The 19,081-nt window shown below is 37.4% G+C and overlaps 1 protein-coding gene across 1 annotated transcript in view; it reads right to left on the bottom strand.

Annotated features, from left to right (window-relative positions):
- LOC150100509 (uncharacterized) overlaps nucleotides 1-19,081 on the bottom strand; it is a 1,094,033-nt gene that overhangs the window by 865,574 nt on the left and 209,378 nt on the right. The window contains exon 5 of the mRNA XM_090402670.1: nucleotides 5,486-5,548. Within this exon, the coding sequence (XP_090258796.1) occupies nucleotides 5,486-5,548 (63 nt within the window). The remainder of the gene's footprint in view (nucleotides 1-5,485; nucleotides 5,549-19,081) is intronic.

Below are 19,081 nucleotides of genomic sequence, written 5' to 3'. Positions count from 1 at the left end.
GTGATTATTATGGGTGATTTTAATTATGGCAATATAGACTGGAATGAAGAGATAGCAACTGGAAGTAAAGAAAATGAGTTTCTTGAGTTTATGAGGGATAACTATCTCAGACAGTATGTAACAGAGGGCACAAGAGGATTAAGGGTCTTGGATTTCGTCATCTCATCGGAGGATGTAATTATCAATGAAGTGTCAAATCATCCACCTATTGGTGAAAGTGACCATGAGGTGATTACTTGGGTGGTTGCCAGCAGTGCAAGGACCCCTGTGAAAAAAGGGTATATGTGGAACTACAAGGGGGGTGATTATGAAGAGCTCAGGAGACAGCTTGCAGGTGTAGCATGGAATGAGGAGTTAGCTGGAAAAGAGATCAATGCAGCTTGGGAGATTTTCAAAAAATATTTAGTGGATGCAATGTCTAAATGTACCAAGGGTGAGAAGGTTAAATAAGTTAGGTGTGAGATGGATGAATAAAGAGATTAAGCATGCAATACAGAGAAAAAGGGCATTGTGGAGGCAGCATAAGAGAAGTGGAAGTAACCAATTTCATGAGTTCTACAAAGACCAGGCAAGGAGAGTGACTTGGTTGGTGAGAGTAGCTAAAGAGAGGTATGAACAGCAGTTAGCTAATGAAGCTAAAAAGAATCCTAGGGAGTTCTTTCGATATGTAGCCAGCAAAAGAAAGAATAATTATGGAAGGATGACATTGATTGGAAGAAATGGTATAAAGACAGCTGTTGCAGAATGTGTGGTGGAGATACTTAATGAGCAGTTCATAAAGATCTTTCAATCTTGTGAATGCGACTTCATGGAGAGATTAAGAGCAGTTGATGATGGGGAGGAGAGACTGACTGTAAGTGAGCAAGAGGTGTTTGGGGAGTTGAGAAAACTAGATGTAAATAAGGCTGTGGGACTTGATAATATATCACCACGTATTCTGAAGGAATGTGCCAGAGAGTTGACACCTGCCTTGACATATTTTTTTAATACGAGTCTTGCACTTGGTCAAGTCCCTAAAGAGTGGAAGGAGGGCAAGATTGTGCCACTTCATAAAGGAGGTGATCGAACTCAAGCATCAAACTATAGGCCTATCTGTGTGTCAGGTGTTGTGGTTAAGTTGTTGGAGAAGCTTGTGAGAACTAGGATCCAGAGTTGGGTTGACAACAATGGTATAATCTTTGATGGACAGCATGGATTTGCTAAAGGGAGGTCGTGTTTTAGTAATCTACTTACTTATTACAATAAAGTGACTGCTGCCTTGGACAGAGGAGAAGGATACACAGTAATATACTTGGATTTCGCAAAAGCTTTTGATAGAGTACCTCATGATAAGTTGACAGTCAAACTAGAGCAGATGGGATTGGATATTAGATTAGTGCATTGGATTGGAGACTGGCTATCTGATAGGTATCAACAAGTTGTGTATGGGGGTGCAATATCCAGGAAAAGGAAAGTCACTAGTGGAGTGCCTCAGGGATCTGTTTTAGGGCCATTACTGTTTAACTTGTATATTAATGATATTGGCGAAGATTTGGATGGAGATATTCAGTTGTTTGCAGATGATGCAAAGTTGGGACGAACCATAAAGAGTAGTGAAGATGTTGTGGCCTTGCAAGAAGACTTGAATAAATTGAGTGATTGGGCAAGCAAATGGGGATGTGAGTTCAATGTTGCAAAATGTAAGGTTTTAAAATTTGGAAAACAAAGATGGGATGCAGAATTTATGCTTGGCGAGAATATATTGTTGGAAGTAGACAAAATAAGAGATCTGGGAGTGATAGTGGATAAGGATCTAAAATTTAGGGGACACATCGCCAAAATTGTGAAGACAACACAAAGACTTCTGGGAATGATGAGGAGGACACTGACGTGTAGAAGTAGGGAGATTCTTGTTCCATTGTATAAGGCTTTGATTAGGCCACACATGGTCTATTGTGCCCAGATTTGGTCACCTGGTTTTCAGAAGGATGAAGAGATGTTGGAAAGGGTCCAAAGGCGACTGACTAAGGTAGTTTCTGACCTCTGCAATGTCGAGTATGAGGAAAGATTGAAAAAATGTAATTTGCAGAGTCTAGTGGAGAGAAGGAAGAGGGGAGATATGATAGAGACCTATAAGTTGGTAAGGGGTTGTTATAGGATCAATGGTGGAGAAGTTCTACAGAGAATAGTGGGAGATCAGGGGAGAACCAGAGGTCATCCCTGGAAACTGTATAAAGAGGGTGTGAGTAGGGGAGTGAGAGGCAGGTTTTTTTCGTGCAGAGTTGTGAATGATTGGAATGCCTTGCCTGAGAGTGTGGTGTCTGCAAGGAGTTTGAATGTGTTTAAGACCCGGTATGATGAGATGTGATGTGTGTGAGATAAAAGGACCTCCTAGATGAGTCTTTGACTCCATGAGGTCTTGTTTAATAATAATAATAATATTAATTTTAAAACTCAAATCAAATGGAGAAGATAAACTTCAAAGAAGAAAGTGGCTTTTGCAAAGGATGATCATGCATTCACCCAGCTTTTAGATAAAAATCCTAATGGAAAAGCATTGTAAATTCAACATAATAATACACATAGCATTTAAAGATTACCAGGGATATTTTGACAAGTCTTGTGGAACAAACTATGGATCCTATTCAAAAAATGAAACATTACAATTAAGATTGCTGTTCGCAGCAATAACTAACATCTATCAAATCAATCAAACAAATAGTGGCAAGAATTAAAGAAAAACCAAAAAGAAATAAATAAACAGAGAAATCCATCAAGAATGCCCAATGTTACCACTCTTATCTATATAGATGGAATGGTAATGAAATCGATTGTCTGAGTATTGCATAATGCAATGCACATATCCATACAGACATGTGTAATGCTGTGCATTATGGGAAGTGCTATCCAGACCGGCTTCGACCTTTATTGAGGTCTCATATAAACCCACAAAAATATAAAAGCATTTAAATTGGATTGTGTAACTATACTTAATACTCCTGCAGATGACAAAATAATCATAGCAAGAAGTGAAGATCAACATTTTTTTAAACATAATTGCTAAAAAATGTGGAATTTACTTCCTTACCACTGGCATTCATTAAAATTATTCCTCCATAATCATTCATCCATTTACCTTGCAACACACAAAAAAAACAAACTCCTTGTGATTATCTTTGGCCTGTACTGCTAATTTCATGCCATATTCTGCTTTTGCCTTTCTTACCACACTGGTTACTGTTCTGGGCTGTGCTTTGTACTGCTCATGTGCCTGCTGGTCACCTTTCTCCTTGAATTCTTCCACAATCTTTTTTTTTTCCTTAGCTTGTGCTTAATGATGTATTCATCCACTAACTCTCACTTTATTCATTCTTCTGACTTTTGATATGCAGTCTGCTATTACTTCTCTCAAATGCTCATTTGTCACTTCTCATGCACTATCAACATCCAGCCCTTGCAGTTTCACATGCCATGGCACATCCAAACAATCTCCTAAGTTTATCATACTCACCAGCCCTGTAATTCCACATATATATCCCCTCCCCCCTCTTAAATGAAAATTCCATACATTTAGCCACCTCCCATGTCAAGACCATGTGATCACCCTCACCAGTTGGTGGCAATGGATCCAAAATATCCAACATTGCAAATTCTCTGATGCAGTTACTAGATCTAACACTCTCGAACCCCTAGTGCATAGATGGCGAACCTATGGCACGCATGCCAGAGGTGGCATGTCTGAGAATTTTGCTGGCACGTCAACGATTTACAGGTGATATCCTTTTATACGCTTATAAATTATTCAACCTTTTTTTTTTAATTGTTACAATACATACAAGTTAAATTTTGTTTCATGTGAACATGTTTAAACAATTTTCATGTGCGAGGCATATGCAACACTTTTTAATGTCTTTTTTCGTAAAATAAAATCAGGGGTGCCAGTTATACATGGGGGCGAGTTATTTTCGAATAAATATGGTAAGCGCTTTGACGACAAGTTGACATCCTTCTGCTGCTTCCCATGCTCAGCTAACTTCAATGGTGAGTTACAATGCATAAATATTTTTCTCACTACTGTTTTTTTTTTTTTCAAACCAATATAATGAAAATCAATTTAATAATACAATAATTAATTTTACACTAAATAACATTATAAATGTATATATAAATAAATATTATAAATAATTATTTATAAAATATTATAAATAATTATTTATAAAATATTATAAATAAATACATTATAAATTTATAAATTAATTAAATTAGATTAATTTTTATTAATTTTTCCCCTATTAAAAACTGCCCAGCATGCCAGCAAATCAATTGGTAAAGTTTTGGCATGCACTGGCATGTCAGCAACTTGATTTGTAAATTTTTGGCATGCACACAAAAAGATTTGCCACCACTGCCCTAGTGCATTCCATCACATACTGCCTCAGGTAATTATTCCTTACTAAATGCATAAAGTTCATTTACTTCCATTTGTCCTTTGCTCCTTCCAATCCATGTTTGATTAGTTGAAATCTCCCATAATAATTATCCACCCTCCAGTCAATGAACTTATCTACCGATGTAAAACATCCCCATCATCCCTTACATCCCTGATCTATAGAAGCAACCAACTATATATTTTGCTCTGCTGGACACTATCTCACACCAGATGGCCTCAAACGTGCTATTTTTGCTTCCCTGCAGTTGAACTCCTACTCTCTTTGGTTGCAGTTCATCAGCTATCGTCAGTAATACTCTTCCCTCCCTCCCTCCCCACATTTTCCCCCCTATCTTCCCTTAAAACACTATACCCTTCACATCCTATCCCACTAACTGTATCCTTCTGTCAGCCATGTCTCGTTAATGCCAATAACCTTTGGTCAGGATGCTTGGGCGGGCTAAGGATTTTGTTTTCTATTTTTTTCTATGAACCAATGCCAAAACTCCTCCTCCTTGTTGCAAATGCTACTAACATTCATGTATATAAAGTGCAATAGCCCTTTAGGACAACACTGTCCTTACACTTCATACTAATTATCCCATTCTGGTTTGTTACAAGTGGTGCTCACTCAGGCATTTTCTGCACATTCTTATACTTAACTGCCTCACTGGTATCTGTGTACTCACTCAAGTTCCCTCTCCCCACTAATGGTTTAAGATAAAATGTAACTTCACACCCAAACAGGGACATGTTAGTGAACCTTTCTGAAGGTTCATTTTTAGAAAAATCAAAAGTGAGTGTGGTACTTTGAAAATATTGTGTTACTTTTTTTTTAAGCACTTTCTGAAAATACTTAGTATACCACAACAGTAATACATGACATACTGGTGCAAAACATTTTAATTTTCAACTTTTCCTGCTAGTAATGGATGCATACCAGTCCACTGTTTTAAAAATAAGCACTGCATATTTCTATATACATTAGTCGGTTTCATTCATAAGCAGAAAAATTAGTTATTATTTGCATTCAAATATATATAGCTCTTTTTCCAATAACCCTAATTCAGTACTTACATTAGTTCCATTGCAACCTGGAAAACCTGGTTCACCAGATGGGCCTTCTGCACCAGGCAGGCCCTACAACAGGACATACAAAAAATATATATTATAAAGCACAAAAATATGGTATCAACTATTATTTTTTCTAACATATGAGAAAGTTTAATGTTTGATAAGAAATAAAACTGCCGAACGAACCCCTGACCTGATCCGATTACTTAATGAAAGCCTTGAAACAAGGCACCCAACCAAAGTCTCTCAAGAAATCGTTGAATAAACAATAAATCATTAAATAATAATTAAATATATAAGAAAGAAACCCTAAAACAAACTTTTGAACTACTATGGAAAATTCCAAATATCCCTCAAAACAGTGAGAGAATTTCTGTCCAGATATTGTCAATACTGGAGTAATAAGCATGCACTATTACTAAATGCATTCCTATTTTGATTTTGAAAATTTGTATTTAAAATTATACTTAGTAGCAATTTCATATTGTTACAAAGCCACATCACTAGTGGGAAAATAGAAAGGCTAGCCTCTGCAACCAAGAGAAAAAAACCTGTGTGATGAATATTCTTCTTGCAAGAGTATCCAAGTGGCAATTATATACAAAGGGCATGTCCTGAGAATCTGTTATTTTCCTTCCAATCACTTCCCAGAAGTCCATCTTAATTAGAAAGTGCAGTTCCACAGATCTCAGTTATAGTGATAATAAGAATGTTTTTTTTTAATTCTTATTTCTTTTTTAATCAATCAGTCTCATCCAGAAGTAGGTTGGAGTTTGTGCATGGTGCATCTCTTTTTCACAAATGTCAACAAATTGATTTCACAAGTTACATTTAATGATTGTTAGCAATTCACAAATATTGAGATACATAAAAAAAACAGTGCTACAGTAAAGTAGAAGACATTGAAAATGAATCAAAATGATCAGAGACAAGTACAAGTAAAGCAGAAAGAGACATGACTGATATTAAAAAACTGGCCTTTACAACAGTACTTAATTGGCCATGAATTTTACAAGAAGTGAATATAAAACTCCTCATTACAATGTTTACCAGGAAAACCAACTAAAAGAGATATTATTATTGTTATTTTATTACTATTAGACAGGCTCCTCTAGGGAATCAAGAGATAACCTCTTCCAAGTTGCACAATGCCTTAAATACCTATCATGCTTTTTTTTGAAAGAATTCACCACATATGCAGTCACAACATTCACTGATAGCCTATTTCACACTTTCACCTCATCCATGTCATGAGAAGAACATGGATCTCACATGATTCCTCTTTTGGAAGACCTTCAGTTCTCTTTCACCATTAGCTGAAAATTCTTACTCATTTCTGAACCATAAAATCCCCTTAGCAACAAATGTTTCTCTCTCTCTTTCTACTACTACTGAAACTCTGAAGACCACAATCAAAAATTACCCAATCTATCCTCATATTCACATCCATAGGCCAGATAGCATTGTAGTTATGCTCTGCTGCAACAATTTCATTTGTCTCATCAATAAATTATACTTGCCAAGAAATTTTATTGTTTAATCCTATATCCAACTACAGAAAAATGAAGTTTGTGCATAAAGTATCTTCATGACTATGCTCCTTATACAGAGGCTGTCCACTTCACACCAGTTGCCTTAGTATCCCATAATGAAAAGTACACTTCCTTTCAGACAAGTATATTGCTATGCATTAATGGAAAGGTCATTAACCAGAGACCAGTTTCAACCTTTATTAAGGTCTCATCAGTTGAAGCCAGATCCAGAAAGATATCAAAATTAACTGTTCTGATATAATAGATCGATTGCACCTGTAGTTCTTTATCCCTTTATTGGATTAGCAATGAAATTTCTGGATTAAAGAATGTTACTGAATACTTGACCCATTGTGGGCTATTGCCTGCAAGTAAGCTTTTTTTTTTTAAAAAAAAAAAAAAGACTACTTGTTCAGTATGGTTTTTGGGACATTTCTTGAGATATTTTAGAATACAATATACATATACCCAGGTGTATAATTTACTAATAAATTCTAGATCTGCATGGATATGGTATGAACTACATTGCTTCTCTAAGCTGTCAGCAAAAGCTTCAACTTTGTCTATGTCATGTAAACCAGACCACATTCACCACAGATTAGTAGGAGGGATTTATGGTCTGTGAATAGGGCTTTGGTCATTTTCAAGAGCATCTGATCTTATGTGTTTAAGCGTTGTCTCCCACTGTTGATCTCAATAGTTTTTAAGCATATATCCAACAACCTTCATCAAGCAGTTATTGGTGTTCTGTAGTATTGCTGTCTGGCTCTATTCTTTTTCAGGATTTTAATCTCATCCAGAAGTGGGTTGGAGTTTGTGCATGGTGCATCTGCAGTGGCAGCTGTCATCTACTTTTTCACTCAAAATTGAGTTGTCAATTTTTTCCTTTGAATTGATGGTTGGAATTGGGCCAACAAGTTCCCATGTAGAGAGGTGATTAGTTTTGTCTAATTGAGTTGGGATCCGATCCAGAATATTTTTGTTTTGAGCCAATTTAGAGTAAAATTGAGTTTTGGTCAGAGCTGGGGTCTTCCATTGTACTTAATTGGTATCGATGTGTCATATCTCTTTTGCCATGTCAAGTCTGCCATGTCATGGCAGTCAAGATTTCTCTTGACATGGCAGTCAAGGACATCAGGAAGTCCTGCCACACTGCAGTATGTGGGTTCTGAAGGTCCTATAATTATGCTGTTCTCAGCAATAGCAATGTCATTAAGTGTTCTACCATTTCTCCTGCTATGCTAAATGCCTGTGCATCAGAATTAACACCTATCCTATACTGCAATTTCAAACTCTCTTAATTGATTGGCATCTACCCTGCAGCTTGGAAATAAGCCTCTGTTCAGCCCATTCAAAGAAAATAAAATAAAAAACGTGATAAGTCACCCAACAAAGTATAATTCAATTGCTCCTAATTAACTTCTCTTAAAAACATGGAGAAAGTGATGGCTAAAAGATCAACTAAGCACAGCGCAAAATCATATCTGATCTACAAGAAATCACTACCCATCTTTTGACTCAAGCCATGGAAAGGTGAAAGAAACTGATATGACTGCTCTTGGAATTTTCTAGCACACTGAATCAGATCTGGCAGATGAATACTCAAAAAACTATTATCTTATATTATCATCATCACTTCTCAAGAGATGTGCAGGTTATATGATTAAGTTCACTTTATTATTAATCTCCTGTAAACAGTTTTCCTCTGAATTAGCCTATTATTATAAGCACTCCAATATTGTTGTATCTAACATTTACTTCTTCTAAGGCACTTCTGACTGAATCAATCCATGTCTTCCTATGGGTCTTTTTTCAGTCATCTTGGCATCAAACACCTCTTTAGCTAACCTTTCCTCTCTAATTCAGTTACGTGACTATACCACCTCAGATTAGCCCACCCTGCTCACACAATCTTGAATGCTAACAATGTCAAGTTTGTTACTAATAATATCTTCATTTTTAATGATTCTGCCATTGATATGGCAGAATCAGGTCTGTAATTCTTCTCAGGCCTATCTAGGATCTCTAATCTGGGCTATTTTATTTCTAACCAAACTCACAGATCCACCACACTAGATTTGCTTGTTCTGTTGTCTGTTTTTACATTTGATATCTTTATTTCCATCATCACTAAAAACTGTGCCTATAGAGCTGAAATATTTTATTTGTTCTATAGGTTCACCACTGAGGATGCAGCTGAAGTTTTCTATGTTCTTGATTACTCTCATAATTTTGGTCATTTTATGGATTTTCATGCCAAAATTGTTACAGCTGTTATTTAATTTAGTCAGAGACTCCTGGAGACTTACACTTATACAACATGGTTTCCCTCAACACATTATCAAGTAGTTAGATAGGTAACTTGTACTCCATTATTAAATGTGTGCTGGAGGATAAAATGCACAAGGTATGTTTTCCAGGCGCTAAAATGAGTAGAGTGATTGAGGCATTGGATATGAGGCAGGAACGAGCAAAAAAGTTAATAGTATTAATAGGTACGAATGATTTGAGAGAGGACAAAGAGTGTGTCAGAATGGATATCAGGAGGCTGCATAGAAGGATAAAAGAGAATAGTGTGACAGGAAGGGTAGTTAGCGTGTTGCCTAGGTATGACTGTGGTGAAATGAAGCAGAGAGCAATGATTATGAATGATATGCTGGCTGAAATGTGTGAAGAGATGGGAGTACAGTTTTTTCATGTGTGGAATGAGTTTGAGGGATGAAGTGAGCTGTATGGGAGCGATGGACTGCATTTGAGTGGTTATGGTGAGAGTCGCTTGGAGAGACTGCTGCTGGAAGGTAGAGTAGTGAATAGAATCAATGAATCAGATCGAGTGGGAAGTGATGTGGAAGAGCAGGAGAGTAAGACAGGAGAGATTGAAGAGGTGGTTATGAATGAGGAAGTGAGTGGTATGAGTATAGAAAATGAGAGAATGGGTGTGCAAGAGGAGCAGGGAAACGGGGACAATCAGGGTGGACAGGGGTACCCAGCATGTGTAGGCAGCCATGGGATAACCAGGGATCAAGAGGAAACAGTTGGAACTGAAAAGGGTTTTAAAATGAAGAAGCAGAAAGGGAAATGGCCAATCGAGCATGGAGAGATCACATCGAGTGAGTGATATCAGTGGAACTAGCTGTAGATCCAGAAATGAGCTGTTGTGTTTGTATACAAATGCTAGAAGTATAAGAAACAGGGCAGTTGAAACAATTGCACTAATTGCGTCTGTTCACCCAAAGATTGTCGGAATAAGATGAAATCCTGACAGGAATAGGAATGGAAGGGTATGATGTGTTACCTGACGACAGAAGGGGAAAAAGGGAGGGGAAGTGCTATTGATTATAGAGAAAGAGTTATGTCCATATAAGGTAAAGACGCAAGAGGGAAATAGTGCCAGTAGTTTTGAGGCAGTATGGTGTGAGATAGAGGTGAATGGAATCAAATACTTGGTGGGATGTTGTTATAGACCAGGTAATGTGGATGGAGGTGATAATGAAATGTACAATCAAATTAGCCAAGTAAATAAGAAAAGGGTGATCATTATGGGTGATTTTAATTATGGCAATATAGACTGGAATGATGAGATAGCAAATGGAAACAAAGAAAATGAGTTTCTTAAGTTTTTGAGGGATAACTACCTCAGACAGTATGTAACAAAGGGCAAACGAGGATTGAGGGTCTTAGATTTGGTCATCTTATCTGAGGATGTAATTATAAATGAGGTGTCAAATCATCCACCAATTGGTGAGAGTGACCATGAGGTGATTACCTGGGTGGTTGCCAGCAGTGCAAGTACCTCTGTGAGAAAAGAGTATATGTTTAACTACAAGGGGGTGATTAAGAAGAGCTCAGGAGACAGCTTGCAGGTGGAGCATGGAATGAGGAGTTAGCTGGAAAAGAGATCAATGCAGCTTGGCGGATTTTCAAAAACTGTTTAGTAGATGCAATGTCTAAATGTACCAAGGGTGAGAAGGTTAAATAAGGTTGGTGTGAGATGGATGAATAAACAGATTAAGCAGGCGATACAGAGAAAGAGGGCATTGTGGAGGCAACATAAGAGAAGTGGAAATAAGATGAGGTATACAAAGACCAAGCAAGGAGGGTGACTTGATTGGTGAGGGTAGCTAAAGAGAGGTATGAACAACAGTTGGCTAATGAAGCCAAAAAGAATCCTAAAGAGTTCTTTCGATATGTAGCTAGCAAAAGAAAGAATAATTATGGAAGGATGACATTCATCAGAAAAAATAGTATAAAGACAGCTGATGCAGAATGTGTGGTGGAGATACTTAATGAGCAGTTCATAAAGATCTTTCAATCTTGTGAATGCGACTTCATGGAGAGATTAAGAGCAGTTGATGATGGGGAGGAGAGACTGACTGTAAGTGAGCAAGAGGTGTTTGGGGAGTTGAGTAAACTAGATGTTAATAAGGCTGTGGGACTTGATAATATATCACCATGTATTCTGAAAGAATGTGACAGGGAGTTGACACCTGCCTTGACATATTTTTTTTAATATGAGTCTTGCACTCGGTCACGTTCCTAGGGAGTGGAAGGAAGGCAAGATTGTGCCACTTCATAAAGGAGGTGATCGAACTCAAGCATCAAACTATACGTCTATCTGTGTGTCAGGTGTTGTGGTTAAGCTTGTGAGAACTAGGATCCAGAGTTGGGTTGATAACAATGGTATTATCTTTGATGGACAGCATGGATTTGCTAAAAGGAGGTCATGTTTTAGTTATCTACTTACTTATTACAATAAAGTGACTGCTTCCTTGGACAGAGGAAAAGGATACACAGTAATATACTTGGATTTTGCAAAACCTTTCGATAGAGTACCTCATGATAGGTTGACAGTCAAACTAAGCAGATGGGGTTGGATATTAGATTGGTGCATTGGATTGGAGACTGGCTATCTGATAGGTATCAACAAGTTGTATGGGGGGGGGGGGGGAGCGATATCCAGGAAAAGGAAAGTCACTAGTGGAGTGCCTCAGGGATCTGTTTTAGGTCCATTGCTGTTTAACTTGTATATTAAATGATATAGGTAAAGATTTGGATGGAGATATTCAGTTGTTTGCAGAATACCTTCATGGTTCGTCCCAATGAAAAGTTGGGACGAACCATTAATTGTAGTGAAGATGTTGTGGTCTTACAGGAAGACTTGAAAAGATTGAGTGATTGGGCACGGAAATGGTGATGCGAGTTCAATGTTGCAAAATGTAAGGTTTTGAAATTTGGAAAACAAAGATGGGATGCAGATTTATGCTTGGTGAGAATATATTGTTGGAGGTAGAGGAAATAAGAGATCTGGGGATGATAGTGGATAAGGATCTAAAATTTATTAGACACATTGCCAAAATTGTGAAGACAACACAAATGCTTTTGGGAATGATGCGGAGGACAATGATGTGTAGAAGTAGGAAGATTCTTGTATTGTTGTATAAGCCTTTGATTAGGCCACACATGGACTATTGTGCCAAGATTTGGTCACCAAGTTTTCAGAAGGATGAAGAGATGTTGGAAAGGGTCCAAAGGAGAATGACTAAGGTAGTTTCTGACCTCTGGAATGTCGAGGATGAGGAAAGATTGAGAAGATGTAATTTGCAGAGTCTGATGGACAGGAGGAAGAGGGGAGATATGATAGAGACCTAAATTGGTAAAGGGTTGTTATATGATCAATGCTGGAGATGTTTATAAAGAAAAGTGGGAGATCAGCAAAGAACTAGAGGTCATCCCTGGAAGCTGTATAAAGAGGATGTGAGTAGGGGAGTGAGAGCCAGGTTTTTTTTGTGCAGAGTTGTGAATGATTGGAATGCCTTGCCTGAGAATGTGGTGTCTGCAAAAAGTTTGAATGTGTTTAAAACACGGTATGATTCACCTCCCAGATGAATCTTTGACTCCATGAGGTCTTGGGGTGGTAATAATAATAATAAAATGTTGATATCCATTACATTAAATATGTAATACATTAAATTACATTAAATAAATCTTTCTATTACATTAAATATGATCTTTGTTGGAAGTTTTTCCACTTGGTTATACTATAAATTAAAGATACCAAGAAATTATATTCTTGGTTTAATCCTTTATCCAAGTGTAAGCCAACAAAGTTTGCGCCTGAAGTATTTTCAGGACTGAGTAACTTGTATATAGAAGCTAATGACTTCACATGACTTGCCTTAGTATCCCATAATGCAAAGCACATATCATAATGGACATGTATAATGTTATGCATTATGGGAAGGGTCTGACCTTTATTGAGGTCTCATCAGTGGGGGCCAGAGCCAGACCCAGATGTGATACCAAGGTTGAAGTAATGCAGAAGTCATCTTTCCATATACGAGTAGCCAATGAATGTCACACCTAATTATTAAATACTCTGGATAAGAGATAGTTGTTTGAAGTGTTTCCACTTGGTTATACTATAAATTAAAGATGTGATGGAAGAATTATGGAAAAACCCTCAACTCAGCAAAAAATAATAAAAGTCCTGAAGAAGATGACACACCTTTAATTTATAGTATAACAAGCGGTGAAGTCATTAACTTCTATATATGAGTTGCCCAGTCCTGAAAATACTTCAGGCACAAACTTTGTTTGCTTAAACTTGGATAAAGGATAAAACTAAGAATATAATTTCTTGGCATCTTTAATTTATTAAATAGGATCATAAAGTTTTGGATGAGCTGCTTAAAGGTGATAGCTATATAACTGGGAAGAGACCTAAAAATAGCATTTTAAGGAATGCAGAGAACTGACCATCGTTTCTGAACTAATGTCCAATCCTCACTTTCTCGTGGTGCACCCTGCTAGCAAGAGATCCATTAGCAGAGATGATGTGGAAAGAATATGATGAAAATAACAGTGAGAGGAGTTATAAAATATATAACATACAGGCAGAAAAGTTACAAGTATTGTACGAATAAAAAAGAAATTGGCCATACAGGCTAAAGGCAACCCAAAAGAATTTTATCGCTATGCTGCAAGTAAAAGTAAAAAATGAATGTGGAAGAATAACTTTAGTGAAAGCTTAAAGTATTCTTGTATCAGAAGCAGATGAGATTGTTCAAATAATGAGTACTCACTTCACTAAGATATATCAACCAGATGTATGTAACATGGGGAACAATCACTAAAAAACACACGTGCTAACCACAGTAATAAGTTTTAATACATAAATATTTCATCCCAAGTATCTTGGGACATCCTCAGTACAGTAATTCAAACAATACTAGGAATAAATACTTGGTATGAAATATTTACATATTAAAACTTATCACTGTGGTTAGTACGTGTGTTTTTTACTGATGAATTCACCACAGGTTTCATTATATAAAATGGTGAACAATGCTACAATTACACTGGATGAAGAAATAGAAATGCATAAGAATGAGGTTCAAGGGCTGTTGTATAACATGCATATTAATTCAGCAATAGGATCATAAAGGATATTAGCACGTATTAAAGCAATTTTCAGATGAAAAATTCTGGCCCTTGACATGTTTGTATAACTTGAGTCTCAGCTCAGGAAAGATGCAAAAGGAATGGAAAGAGTGTATGATTTCGTATGGAAAGCTAAACTCGTACATGAAAAGAAATTGGTCATATAGGCTAAAGTATATATGTATGATGTGTCTCAACTATCGATCTATCAATATCTCTGGAGCAGTTGTAAAGAATTTAGAAAAAACAGGTAAAAACTAGCATACAGAAATGGGTTGCCAGACAATCTATACTCTGCAAAGAATAGCATGGGTTTACTAAAGGAAGGTTATGTTTTAGCAATTTGCTCATATTTTATAATAATGTTATGCTTTAATTTAATAAATGGAAGGTTGTTGCATAAATTGGAAAATATGAGATTGGAATATAAACTATTGACTTGGATAAGTATCAAAAAGTGGCATATGGTGGGTGTTAATCTGCCAGATTTAAGGTGACCAGTTGTGTTCCCCAGGGATCATTCCTAGGACCTCTGTTATTCAATATATTATTACGGGCGACTCCAAGGAGTCCTTAAACTCATTGACGGAGGCCCTAAACATCATGTCCATCACAACTATTAGACATTCACACAGTATCCACCATACTTTGCCTTGTACTTATTCACCATCATAGCACCCACAACAGACTCTGGCAGCTTATTCCACTCATTCACCACTCTAAAAGTAAAAAACCCAGTTCTAACACTCTTACTAACAACACTCTTGCCCAGCTTCCATGGATGTCCCCTAGTCCTCCCACCACCAGTCCTGTTGTCAAAAATATCCTCTGAATTAATCCTATAGAAATCCTTCAATTTGATTGAGACATTCAAATTGAAGCAATTTGAATGTCTCAATCAAATCTCCCCTTTTCTGCCTATCAACCGATTTCTGCACCCACAAATCTTCAACCTGTTTTCATAAGGTTCATTCCATAGACATAAGGTTCATTCCATAGACATATCATCTTGGTCACTTGCCTCTGGATCCTCTCAACCTCCTCCCCATCAAGAAGAAAATTAGGTGATCAAATCTGAGCACAGTAGTCGAGATGGGGATCTTATCAATGCTCGATACAGAGGAACAATAACTTGCTTATCTCTGCCTGTCAAAGTATTCTTCAGCATCCAAGTGATTTGATGAGCTGATTTAGCCACTTTTGCAATGTTCCCCCTAAACTTCAACTCCCTATCCACCAACACTCCCAAGTCCCTGGTCTCATTAATCTCCTGGAGTACAGTTCCACCAATGTGGTATACTGCTGTTAATCTTTTCACCCCAAAATGCATAACCTTACATTTTGCCACATTAAACTGACATACATTCTCCTTAGTCCAGACCTCCAATCTATCCAAATCATCCTGCAAAATTTTGACATCTTCTGCATTCACCATTGCCCTACCCAACTTTGCATCATCAGCGAACAAATGAACCGTTCCTCTCAGATCTTTCCCTATATCGTTAATGAACAAATTAAACAGTAGTAGTCCAAGAACAGAACCCTGTGGCACACCACTAGTCACAGGCCATCTTTTGGACTCTAATCCTGAGTAAACTACCATCAACCACCCTCCTATCAATCTCACCAACCCTATATCCATTCCTACGTGTTGCAGTTTACGGATTAGAATTCCATGTGGTATCCTGTGAAATGCCTTAGCCAGGTCCAGCAGTATCACTGTAAACCCGTTACCTTTATCTAGTTCAACCATCACTGTGCTATAAAACCTGAGCAAGTTACTGAGGCATAATCTACCCTTCACAAAACTATGCTGTCCCCCCATACAGTATCTCATTTTCATCAATCCATTCCTGTATTTTTCCCTTAACTACTTTCTCCATGACCTTGACAACGACTCCTGATATGCTGATCAGTCGGTAATTTGCAACAGTAGTCTTGGATCCACCTTTATACAGTGGAACTATTTTCCCCTTTTTCCACCCCCTTCGGGACTAAACCAGACCCGAGAATCAGATTAAACAATATGGTCAATGGCACTGACAATTCTTTAGCCACTTCACGTAAGACCTGTGCTGGTATACCGTCCAATCCCACAGTATTCACATTAAGGTTTTGTAATAGACTATTCACCTCCACTTCATTCACCACAATTTCCCTATAAACTAATGGTTCCTTCATTCCTTCAATGTCACCACCTGGATGATATACTCTTGCAAAGTGCTCACTCAGTAATTCCACTATATCGGCTGATTCAGTGACCTCCCTACCATCGGCATTCCTTAAAATCCTTCTGCCGTGTACAATTTTTCTTTACTTGCAGCATATTGAAAGAACTGTTTGGGATTCTCTTTAGCTTGCATGGCTAATTTACTATCATAATCCGCTTTTGCTTTTCTTACCACTTGTTACCCTTCTAGCCTGCACTTTATACCGTTCATGTGCCTGCAGGTCACCATTCTCCTTAAATTCCCTCCACAGTTGTTTCTTTTTTGCAACTCAAGTTTAATGGTGTTATTCATCCATTTAATCCCCCTACTTGATTTACTATTCACACTCTAGGTATACAGTCAGCCATATCCTCCTGCAAATGCTCCTTGACCACTTCCCATGCCCTATCAACATCAAGCCCTTGCAGTTTTACATGCCATGGCACTGAACCAAGCAATCTCCTAAGCTTGTCATACTTGCCAGCACAGTAATTTCACATGTACCCTGTTTTAATCGAAAATTCCACACATTTAGCCACCTCCCAGGTCAAGACCCTATGATCACTCTCACCAATAGGTGGCAACATGGTCATATTCATTACAGTCAAATTCTCAGATGCTATTACCAGGTCAAGCACTCTCGAACCCCTAGTATTTTCCATTACATAATGTCTCAGATAGTTATCCCCTAGTAACTGAATAAAATCCATTTCCTTCCTCACGTGTCCTCTCCTCCTTCCAATCAATGTTACCATAGTTGAAATCCCCCATAATAATTACCCTTCTTCCACTCATTTCATCAATTTGTCTATGCATACTAACTCCACCATCTATTCCATCACCTGGTCTATAACAGCACCCAACTGTACATTTTGTTCCGTTAGTCTCAATCTCACACCAAATAGCCTCAAATGAGCTCTTTTCACTATTCTGCAATACAACTTCTATTCTCCTTGACTGCAGTTCATCCGCTATCATCAATAACACTTCCCCCCATTTTATTCTCTCTGTCACTCCTGAACACACTATACCCTACACATTCCAGTCCACTAACTATATCATCTTCTGTCAGGCATGTTTCATAATGCCCATAAGTTATTGGCATTATGAAAGGAAGAGCCAACCAAGGCCAAAAACTCTTCCTTCTTGTTCCTAATACTCCTGGCATTAGGAACAAGAAGGAAGAGTTTTTGGTGATGCTACTGATATACAGTACTTAAAGAATAATTTGAAAAACTTGAAACAGTGGGCAAAAGATAAAAGATTTTAAATCAATGTTAATAAGTGTAAAGTTCTGCATTTTGGCATGATGAGATTTCCAATGGCATATTATAATAGTGGGATTATGTTACAAGAAACTGATGCACTTAGACTTTTAGAGTTACAATGGATAGGAAACTGAAGTTCAAAGGTCATACTGTAAAAACTGCAAACACACAGAGAATGATTGTGATGTTGAAAGGAATGCTGACATGTAAGGATGAGGAAATCGTTTTGCATATTTACAAGGCTTGATACAACCATGTATGGATTACAGTGCACAGATTTGGTCTCCTGGGTTTGGAGGAGATAAAGAAGCTATGAAAAGGGTGCAAAGAAGAATAACAAAGATGATATTGGGATCATGGAATGTAGATTCCAAGAAACAGATTGAGTGTGCATTGCAGACTCTGGTAAACAGGAGAAAGAGGGGTGATATGATCAGAGATCTATAAACCTCTAAAAGGTCGTTATAGGTTATCAACTGATGAAATTTTTTATCATCTAGAAGGTGAGGAGCAGAGAGGGGTAGCATCCATGGAAGTTAAGTTTGTGTGCAGTTAAGAAAGGTGTGAGAGCTAGATTTTTCTCTCACAGAGAAAAATCTAGCCGGAACAACTGTTGAAGTGATGAATTCATACAGAGTGAATGAGTTTAACAGTAGGTATGAACATCTGATGTTGGTGATCTATGGCCTCCCTCGATGAGTGCTTCATTCTCTGGAGTTCTCTAATAATAATAATAATTATTATTATAAAACATTCTCAAAAAAAATTCTCTATAGCATTCACATCATTAAAAGTATATATTAGGATCACCTTCTTTTTACTTGCCCAACTAATTTGTCTAAACATATGATTTATCCTCTACATTCGCATCAGACAACAGCATCCTATAAGATATATTTCATCCTCATACTAAACAGCCTCAAAGCTATTAATATGTACTGCCATTTTTCACTTACACCTTTATCATGTACAATTCTTCTGTGATCATTAACACTAGTCATCCTGCTCTTTTCTTTTCCTCCTAGAAGATTCTATGGGAATCCTGAGCTTTCACTACTTTGCAAATGCCAATTATCCTAGTGTACACTGATTCAATCAATACCACAAACTCAATTCTCTGATTTTTGCTACACCTTGCACTACTATACA

The sequence above is a fragment of the Typopeltis vanoorti genome, chromosome 13 (genome assembly GCF_054136105.1).
Source record: "Typopeltis vanoorti isolate ZY-2024b chromosome 13, IOZ_Tvanoo_1.0, whole genome shotgun sequence".
In the NCBI taxonomy this organism is placed as follows: Eukaryota; Metazoa; Arthropoda; class Arachnida; order Uropygi; family Thelyphonidae; genus Typopeltis; species Typopeltis vanoorti.
Note: the sequence above shows the minus strand (reverse complement) of the source record. Positions and strands in the feature narration are given on the sequence as shown.